The sequence below is a fragment of the Rattus rattus genome, chromosome 18, assembly GCF_011064425.1.
Source record: "Rattus rattus isolate New Zealand chromosome 18, Rrattus_CSIRO_v1, whole genome shotgun sequence".
Taxonomy (NCBI): Eukaryota; Metazoa; Chordata; class Mammalia; order Rodentia; family Muridae; genus Rattus; species Rattus rattus.
Genome location: NC_046171.1, coordinates 10389350 through 10399981, shown reverse-complemented (window position 1 = coordinate 10399981; position 10632 = coordinate 10389350). Strand labels below are relative to the sequence as shown.

At 39.4% G+C, this 10632-nt stretch overlaps 2 protein-coding genes across 2 annotated transcripts; one reads left to right on the top strand and one right to left on the bottom strand.

Moving 5' to 3' along the window:
- The first annotated feature begins 2496 nt into the window (after window positions 1–2496).
- Window positions 2497–8132, top strand: LOC116887627 (olfactory receptor 11A1-like). The gene is given in 3 exon segments (XM_032889229.1): window positions 2497–2840; window positions 7510–7960; window positions 7962–8132. Coding segments are annotated over 3 exon segments (966 nt in total).
- A 1357-nt stretch (window positions 8133–9489) lies between these two features.
- Window positions 9490–10419, bottom strand: LOC116887328 (olfactory receptor 1361-like). Its single transcript, XM_032888921.1, has one exon. It carries the CDS (start codon window positions 10417–10419, stop codon window positions 9490–9492), a length of 930 nt encoding a protein of 309 aa, XP_032744812.1.
- Between the last annotated feature and the right edge of the window lie 213 nt (window positions 10420–10632).

Sequence of the window (10632 nt, the reverse complement as noted above, 5' to 3'; positions counted from 1 at the left end):
GTTTTGCCTTGTTTATACCTTGTTTAGTTGTGTGTATATTGGAGTCCTGACCCCTTTTGAAGGGAAACTGAGAAGGAATGGATCTGGTGGGAGAGGAGTGTAGTAGGGAGAGGTAGGAAAGGTGAAGGGTGGAAAAACTGAGGTCAGGATATATTGTATGAGAGAAGAATCTATTTTCTATAAAAATAAATATGAAACATGTGCATAATGAAATTTTACTCATTGATAAAAATGAGATAAAATTTTCAAGGAAGCGAATGATCCTGAAAGTGAGACAAACTCAGAAAAGCAGAAACCTCATTATTTTCTCTGAAATGTAGACTCTAGGATATGATGTCCATATGTAAGTGTTTGAATAGGAGTAATACAAACGAATATGTAAAAACTACAAAGGGTACCAAAGATGAATTAGAGAGAGAGAGAGAGAGAGAGAGAGAGAGAGAGAGAGAGAGAGAGAGAGAACCTGTCCTTGTGGTGCAATAGCAGAACACATTCATCACTGAAATTGTGTGGAGAGTTAAAGCCTACTTGGGAGATGTTTTAATTGCAGTTGTTTCTAGCTGTCGTTTCATACTTTATAGTAAATGTCACATGATGTGCTCATAATTCAACTTTTAAACATCTGGGTCTCTGTATGCTAACTCTAAATAATGAGCTATATGTGAAAGAGAAAAGATTCAGGTAGGTATAACATAATACAATTTTTCCTTTTCATTATTTATATGTTCACTAATTTTTGGCTGCTCATAATATGTAGATGTCCTATATATGAATTATATATAATATCATTTCATCATAGAAGCATTTTTACTGTGAAACATTCTTTCTTTTAGGTGGGGTTATTTACATGCAGCTTTGGAAACTAACATACAAATAGAATGGTGTTCTACACTGTATCTACTATGATCTACTCTGAAATATGAACTCATATTCCATGAAATAGCACATTTCACACTTACCTTCTGACCTCTCTAATGTCCACTAATGAGTGATGAGCCTAGAAACATTCACTTTGCCTAATGGTCTTAGACCTAAAAGCATCCTGTCCTTTGCACTCATTGCTGAGACTGTATATGAGAGTGGAGATGATGGAGTCTGGAAGACTAGTCTGTATCAACTCTCTTGGGATCAGAAAAGGATTGCCTACAGAAAAAAAAAATAAAAACCTTTCTTGACCTTAGAGACTCAGTTCCCAAAGTTACTCATTAGTGAAAAGTATGTAATACCTTTCCACTGAGAATTTTTCCTGAAGATGTGTTTAAAAATAAAATCACTAAACAGGCAGAAATCTTGGCCATAATTGAGATGTGAAAGCAGAAAGCTATTTGCAACTCATGGTCCATTTCTAGTCATTGATGTACCTTCTTAACTAAGAAAAACCTGAATACTGCACCTGGGGCCATAATATTTCCTGGCCTTTAATGAGATCCACCCTAATTGATGTGTGAGTTTTAAGTTGAACTTGTATAAATAGATATAGAATAAAACACATTCAATTCATTGATCATCTACCATAAGATTCTTCAGCACTGCAAACTAATTCTATCTAAATGAGAATTCCTGTTACATTCTCCTAATTATTTGTCATTCAGTTTTTACCATATTTGATGAATATTTTCCCAATTCATAAAGAGTTATGCAGTGTGCCATTCATTGAAGTCATCTGGGAAACATTTAACTATTTAAGACCACCAAGACAATATGTGATATTAGTAACAGTCCATCTTTGTCTCTAACAAAGATGTCCAGAGGTCGGTAATGTGGAGAAGAGCTGGTTCAGTCTCAGGATCATGAGAAAATAATGTTTCTGTGTTTCTGGCACATACAGGCATCTGCTAGCACTGTGAAGTTCCAGTAATTATCTTATTTCTTCTTTCCTCTTAGGAACATGACTGAATTCAAAATCAAATTGGTCTGATCAGATTAACAAAAAGAGAATGTGTAAATCTTTTCTAATGTATAGCATAGGAGGCCTCCTAGGGAAACAATGAATCATAGAAGGTCATGAAGTAGAAAATTCACCAATTCTACACTCGGTTATTCATCCACACTTGTCTCCTTTGCCAAAGATACAATCATGGGAGTCAATTTTTAAATTAAGTATATATTTATTTTCTAATCTTTGCAATTTCTACACCATACAAAAGTTGGGTGAAATTAAAATGGTCAGTCTTTGTAGCTGATTAGTGCTATAAGTGACTGATAGTAAAACAATGTTCCTAATGCATATACTAGTAATTATAAAATACATCTGAAGTCTTAAAACGATAATATGTCCAATCATGTCTATGTCTAAGTAATACTACTCTTAAAACCCGTCTGGAATTACTTGTACCTGTGTCTAATAGCTTAAGTGCTCCAATGCATCCTTATTGATTGAGAGTCAACTCCATCCAGGGCAGATAAGGCACACCTCCTCCTCTCCCAGGCCCCATAGGCTGCCTGTCTCCCAGGAAGTCTGCCTTAACCAGAGACACAGACTACCTGTCTTCCAGGATGTCTGCCACAAACAGTGACACAGTTGAGAACCTTCCCCAACGCCTGACCAAGCAGAGACCCCCACATATCCCAGCTTATGCAGAACCAATTCTCTCTGCTGGAGCTCTGGGTTCCTTGCAGTCTGCAGCGCCACCTGCAGATCAGGTGTACCTGCTACTCTCCTACATCCCACTGTCTGTCTCGCAGGAGGTCTGCCATAAGCAGGACACAGGTGAAACCCCTGCACCAATACCTGTCCTAGCTGGTACCTCCACGGAGCTCAGCCAATGTGTGACCAGTGGGGCATATTGGAAAAAGCCTCATCATCCTTCCAGTTTGCAACTCTGTGCAGGGAAGATTGGGCAAGCCTGCCCCCATCCCATACCCCACAGGACATCTGTCTCCCAGGAATTCGACTGCGATCAGGTCACAGGCTCCCTGTTCCCCAAGAGATCTTCCTCAGAAGGTGCAAAGATCTCCCATGCTCATGGATCGGAGGATTAACATAGTAAAAATGGCCAATTTACCAAAAGCATTCTACAGATTCAATGCAATCCCCATCAATAGTCCAACTCAATTCTACACAAACATGGAAAGTGCAACTCTCAACTTCATCTGAAATAACAAAAAACCGGGATAGCAACACCAATTCTCAACAATTAAAGAACTTCTTGGGGGAATCACCATCTCTGACTTCAAGATGTACTATAGAGCAATAGAAAAAAAAACACTCAATATGGTACACAAAGAACAAATGGAATAGAATTGAGGACCCAGAAATAAACTCACACACTTACGGACTCTTGATCTGTGACAAAGAAGCCAAACACATATAGAAAACATCTTCAACAAATTATGCTGATCTAACTGGCAATCTTCATGCAGAAGAATGAAACTGATCCATATTTACCACCTTGTACAAAGATCAAGTCCATGTGGATCAAGGACCTCAACATAAACAAGATACACTGAATCTAATAGAAAGAAAAGTGGGAAATACACTTGAACATAATGGCACTGGGGGAAATTTCCTGACCGGAGCACCAATGTCTCATGCTCTAAGATCAACAGTTGACAAGTGGGAACTCATGAAACTGCAAAGCTTCTGTTAATCAAAGAACATTGTCAATAGGACAAAATGGCAACCTACAGATTGGGAAAAGATATTCACTAACCCTTCATCTGATAACAGGCTAGTATCCAAAATATATAAAAAAACTCAAGAAGTTAGACTAAATAAAAACCCCCAAATAACCCAATTGAATAATAGGGTACAGAGCTAAAGAGATTTATCAACAGAGCTATCTCAAATGATCAAGAAGCACTTAAAGAAATGTTCAACTTCCTCAGTCATCAGGAAAATTCAAATCAACATGACCTTGAGATTAAAAAAAACTCAAGTAACAGTACACACTGTTATGTGGAGAAAGAGGGACACTCCTCAATTGCTGATGGAAGTACAAAGTGGTAGGGGTACAACAACTCTAGAAATCAACTTGGAGGCCCCTCAGAAAATTGGAAATAGTTCTACCTGAGGACCCAGCTATGGCACTCCTGGCCATAAACCCAAAAGATGCTGAACCATATCACAAAGACATGTGCTCCTCTATGTCCATGGCAGCCTTATTTATAATAGCCAGAAGCTAAAAACAACCCAAATGTCTCTCAGCCAAAGATAGAAAAATATATGGTTTACTTACATAATGAAATACTATTCAGTTGTTAAAACATTATGAATTTTGCAGAGAAATGAATGGAACTAGAAAATATCCTGATTGACGTAGCACTGACAGAAAAATGCAGACATTGCATGTACTCACTGATAAGTGGATATTACTGATAAAGTTCAGAATGCCCATGATACAATTCACTGACCATCTGATGCTTACCAAAAATGAAGGCACAAATATGATATTTCAATCCCACTTAGAAGGTGGAACAAAATCATCATGAGGGCAGAGGCAGGGAGGTTTATGGATGGGAGAGGGATTGGGGAAGGAAAAGGTAGGGCAGGATCACTTATGGGGGGACAGGAGAGAAGCCCAGTGTGTCAGGAGAATGAATAAAAGTATGCAGCCATAAAGAAGGGGAGGGGAGGGATTAGGGGATGCAAAACAAAAGGAATAATATTAAAATGTAATCAGAAATACTCAAGAATAAAAAAAAAAAGGGAAAAGTTTTGCATTACTTTCAGCACAATTATTATAAAATTCATATAATGGTATATCCATAAAATGCACTATAAATCAATTCTCAATTATAATTAATGTTATTGTGTACATATATTTTAAGTCTGTCTTAACTGAAGAACTAAATGTATAAATATAAAAACATAACTCTGATGAAAAATGATATTTAAACTAAAAAATAAAAATAAAAAAAAGTATGCAGCAATGTGGGGTGGGGGCAGAAGGAACCTCTGGAAAGTCCCAGACCAAAAGGGCTGAGAGGCTCCCATTGACCCAATGGGGATAACCTTAGCCAAATATACAACAGTGGAGAGATGGAACCAAAAGACATTACCTATAGTAGATAGACATGGCCCCTATTTTGGGCATGGAGTCAACCATTCATCTTCAAAGCTTTGACCCAGAATTGTTCCTGTCTAAATAAAATCCAGCGACAAAAACTTGAGCAGGGACTGAAGGAAAGGACATCCAGTGATTAGCCCAACTTAGGATCCAACTCATGGGTAGGCACTAAATACTGACAGTATTACTGATGTCTTGTGCTTGTAGACACAAGACTAGCATGTCCTCTGCAAGGCTTTACCAACATCTGACTGAGACAGATGCAGATACTCACAGTCAACCATTGGACCAAGTTATCAAGGTGTGGGATTCCTATGGAAGAATTAGGGGAATGACTGAAGAAACTAAAGGGGATTTCTACCCCATAGGAAAAACAACAGTAGCAACTAACCAGGACCCCTCAGAGCTCCCAAAGTTTCAGCCACCAAGCAATGTGCATACATAGGCTGCTCTGGTTCCCAGCTACATATGTAGCAGAAGCCTTTCTTATCTGGCCTTAGTGGGAGAGGAGTTACCTGGTCTTGTAGAGATTTGATGCCCCAGGGAAGGGGCATACTATCATTGTGAGGTGGGAGTCAATAGGTGGGTTTTAAGGTTGGAGATCACCCTCTCAAAAACAACGTAGAGGTTGGTGGGAATAAAGAACACATGCAGGAGAACCAAATTTGGAACATAAATAAATAAAATAATGAATATAAAAATAGAAGAAAGTTAAACATACTGTGTTGACCTAGAAGACCCTGCATCAACTTCCCCCTCTTTACTTCTGCATTTCTCTCTGCTCTTCAATTTCCTGTCTCAACCACACTGACCTCGAAGTCAGCACCAATTCTCAACTGCAGTGAATATTCTGACACATAATAAACCTACATAGCTAATTTCCTCCTTTTTGTCCTAAACTCTGTGTTTTCCTATCTCATGTAAAGACACACACACACACACACACACACACACACACACACACACACACACACGCACGCATACAGGCATGCATGCAGGCACCCAAGCACACATGCACGCTGTCAGGCATGCACACAGGCATTCATGGACATACGCACAACATAATTGCTGCTCTTCTCTGCTCTGTTGTTATCAATAGACTGTATATCAATTTGGTGTATTTAGCTTTATTGCATATCTTCAACTTAAATGCAGGTTCTAGGAAGTAACAAAAATGCTTTGTAGATTTTTTTTCCAATACTGTAACTCCAGCATCCAAAACAACACCCATCATTTTTATCTGACCTCTGTGCATTTAAAGAGCTCAGGAAGAGCCTAATATTATCTGTTGAGTATCTGCTTAGAAATCTTATGAGATCACTTTTACCTCAGTTTGCATCTACATGTTACCCACTTTATTCCTGACTGTGATGCTAAACTTAATGATCAAGACTGCATAGAAACAATACACCAAAACAAAAGTGATCTATGTCCTAGATTAAGTAAATGACAATAGCAATTGAGGGATAGTTGTTTTGGCATTTTGTTGTCCTACATGATGTATTCAGATTAGTTAGCATCAGAAGCACTATGGAAATTTCATTACATTATCAGTGAGTCAACAGAGACACAAGGGAGATGCCTTCCATGAACACATATGTAGGAGAAATGTTAGAAATGTAACTGTTGATGGTGGTGCACTCCAATAATCATGAATCATATTAACTGACATACATAATGGCCATTCCCATTATGGCTGGGTTTACAAGTGTGCATTCCCAAACAGGACCTTAATACTTCTAACTTCCAAATGTGTCAGACCTAACCAATAAAAGTTTTCCCTGGAGTCTGTGAGAAGACCAGGGCTTTATTTCCAGCACTCACATGACAATAAATAGGGTCTCTAACTCCAGTTCCAGTGGATCAGATGCCCTCTTCTACTCTCTGCTGGCACCAGGCACTCACTTGGAGCACAAACATACAATATAAGCAAAACATCAGTACACATAAAACAAAAAATATTTATTTGTTTGTTTGTGTGGAGAACATACAATGATCCTGAAATTTTCGAAGGGCTCTAGAAAACATGGCATTAAGTACTTAGTATAGGAGAACAGGAATCAGGGCAAAGCTCAGGTTCCACATTACACCCTTCTTGGTGAGGGAGAGTCAAAAAGAGGAAAAACAGCAATGGAGAATCCCCCACTTCCTCAGAGATTTCACTTCTCTGTAACTTAACCTTTGCCTGATACTTTTCCATGGATACTAATGACATTTTCCCAGTTTTTATTACAGTTGGGTGGTGAGTATCTAGCTAATCCAATCAGTACTTACAGGAAGGATGGGGACCTCAGAAAACTGCACTCTCCTGCTGTTAGTGATCCCTCTAGTTGTTACCCATACAGGTCCCAGTGATTTCAGGGGTCCAGTAGGAAACAACCTTGGAGAGGAGGAGCAGGGCTTTGGACCAGACCCTCAGGATTCCTTCCCTAGCCTGTCCTATTCTGTTTGTCCTGCCCAATCCCTTCCACCTGCCACCAACACCCCTGCTACTCCACAGATTCCTGATCAAGCCTCAATGGTGCCTGGTGTTGGAGCTCACATTCTGGCTATCTGACTTCATGGTAGATGGATTAGTTGTTGTTCTGATGGCCCAGCTGAGGTTCTATGTCCCCAACCTAGTTGATTACTTTTACTGTGATTTCTCACCCTTGATGGTCCTGGCTTGCTCAGATACTGGACTGGTCCAGGTGACTACTTTTGTTCTCTTTGTTGTCCTTCCTGACTTTCCCCTTTGGGCTGGTTCTGACTCTTATGCTCAGATTGTGGTGACTGTGCTGAGAGTTCCCTCTGAGTCCAGAAGGTTAAAGGGTTTCTCCACATGCTCCTCTCACCTGGCTGTGGTGTCTACATTCTATGGAACACTCATGGTCTTATACCCTGTGCCCTCTGCTGTCCATTTCCAGCTCCTCTCCAAAGTCATTGCCCTGCTCTTCACAATAGTCACTGCACACCTTCAACCCTGGTATCTATGCCTTGAGGATTCAGGAGGTACAGCAGGCAATAAGAAGGCTTCTCTACTGCAACCCAACTGAAATGGGACCAAGGAAGAGGGCAGTGAAGATTTTCTATTTGATTGTCTGTGAATTTATTAATAAGTCTCCCACAATGGACTGGACATAGAGTAATTTATGTTCTTACTCAGAATTGCATGTTTGGTCTGCTGAATTTTTCTATGGAGGGGGATGATAGTTAAAGAGTTTTCTCATGGTAGCTTAAAAGATTATGTGAATTATTTTGGGTTGTTGACTCTACACAGCATAAACAGTGCGCTCCTTTGAACATCATACAGTGAAGACATATAATAAATTGATACTCTGCAACATGTTACTGTATGTAGTACTCCTGCTAATAAATAATGTAAAGAAAACTATAGAAACAATGTACAAATACAAACACATACCTAGAACAATGTTCATTTATTTTATTGTAGTCTGACATTTAAAGAGTTCTTTCCTATTGGGAGTATTTGGTTTGAGCATGCAAACTTGATGATGCAAATTGCAATTAGTTATCCAACAAAATGATATGTCACAAGTAAGTTTATACACATATATACACCCACACAGTAACAATAATAATTAAGTATTATAAAGAAATCCTGTAGCATATTCTCCATTAAAATATAGAATAAAATTACATTCTTTCTCTTCCTGTTCCTATTCACTTGGGTTATTGTCCAACTCATCAGCCTCCTAAACTCTTACTTGCATTTTAATTTCTGTGAACATTAAACTATATTTAGCATGATTTATTATCTACGTTCAGCAAGAATAAGCATATTAGAAAAGGACAGAAACACTTAAATACACTAGATCTCCAGAACAGGAGAGAGAGTAAATCCTATACAAAATAAAGAGGCTGTTGGTACCAAACAACTGGTTGGAAATCTAACAATTATCCAATGATTTTAGAGATTTCAATGGATTTTCATACATCAGGAATATGAGTATAAGAAGAAAAATCCAAGAACATCAAACCCAACATAGTACGATTTCCACAGATCATTTTTTTCTCTTTTAACCTGTCCTGTTGCTTGGAAAAATACCCGAGAAGCAGTTTAAGAATGAAAGTTTCATTGTATTCATGGTTTGAAGAATACAATACATCAGGATCGTAAGCACAGCAGGCAGATGAGGTCACAAGTCACATTACATGTCTGTTAAACAAGCAAAAACAGATGAATAATAATAGTAAGTTTGGTTTTTTTCCTCTTTCTGTTTATCAGACAAGGATGATTCTATGGAATGGACGGGGCCACCCACATTCACAATGGATCTTCCTCCTCAGCGACATCTCTGCAGAGACATACCACAGAAATGCCCAAAGTACCATGTTCAGGGTGATTCCAAATTCAGCCCAGTTAACACTGAATATTATCCAAAGCAATCATGTAATTCCCTGTGAGCCATTGTGCTAATTGACTCACTTTGCAAGTGTGGTAGTGATGTGTGTGGTGATTCTTCATGAAGGATGATCCTTAGTCCCAAGACTTCTCTCTGTTCAGGATCTTTCTCAAGGAACTCTTAACATCCCTATTTCTCAGACTGTAAATGAAGGGGTTCAGAGTGGGAGTTACCAAGGTATACATAACAGCAGCTACCACCTCCCCAGAGGAGTGAGAAGTAGATGGGGGCTTCAAGTAGGTGGCAAAGACTGTGCTGTAGAAAAGGAGAACTACAGAGAGGTGGGAACTGCATGTAGCCAAGGCTTTCCTTTTCCCCTGTGCTGAAGGAACCCTAAACACGGCATGAAAAATCGAAGCATAAGAACTTACAATGCAGAAAAGTGCACTGATCCCCAAAACTGCAGACAAACCCATCATCAGGCTCTCTGTGAGATGAGTGTCTGAGCAGGAAAGCAATAAGAGAGGCCCAAAATCACAGAAAAAATGAGGTATCCCTTCATTGGTGTGAAAATATAACTGAGAAAGTAATAAGGCATAGATCAAAGACACAAAATGAGCTACTCCCCATGACCCACAAGCAAGAACTTCACATCTACAGGGAGTCATGAGAAGTGGATAGAGCAGTGGGTGGCAGATAGCAGCATAGCGGTCAATAGCCATGACTGCCAGAAGCAGGTTATCCATGTCAGCAAAAAGAGCAAAGAAGTAAAACTGAGTCAGGCATCCAGAGAATGAGATTGATCCATCTCCAGTCCACAGAGTCTGCAGAGTTTTGGGAGCTGTGGTGGTGATGAAGCAAAAATCCACGAGTGAGAGCTGACTGAGGAAGAAATACATGGGGGTGTGGAGGTGGACATCAGCACCAATAGCTAACAGAAGGAGCAGGTTCCCTGAAAGGCCCAGCAAGTAGAGACCTAGGAAGATGCTAAAGAAGAGCTGCCACCTCTCTGGATCACTGGACAGTCCCAAGAGGATAAAGTCAGGAGCTTGACTGCAATTCATCTTGGGTCTTCTTTTTCAAGAAGTCATTGGTATGAAGACAATTCTATCACAGCAGGCAAGAATTGACATCAACCCAGAGCTGGTCCTGTAGTAATAGGTCTCGGTCAGAGCATCAATTAAGCAATGAAAACTAGAATATCAAAAGGAGGTTCAAGACTTGGAATTCATTAAAAATGGCTCCCTATGGAAAACTAAAGACAATTTGAGTGGCTT

Excerpts from the sequence above, each read along its gene's own strand:
- LOC116887328 (XM_032888921.1), bottom strand. The coding sequence starts at position 10,419 with ATGAATTGCAGTCAAGCTCCTGACTTTATCCTCTTGGGACTGTCCAGT.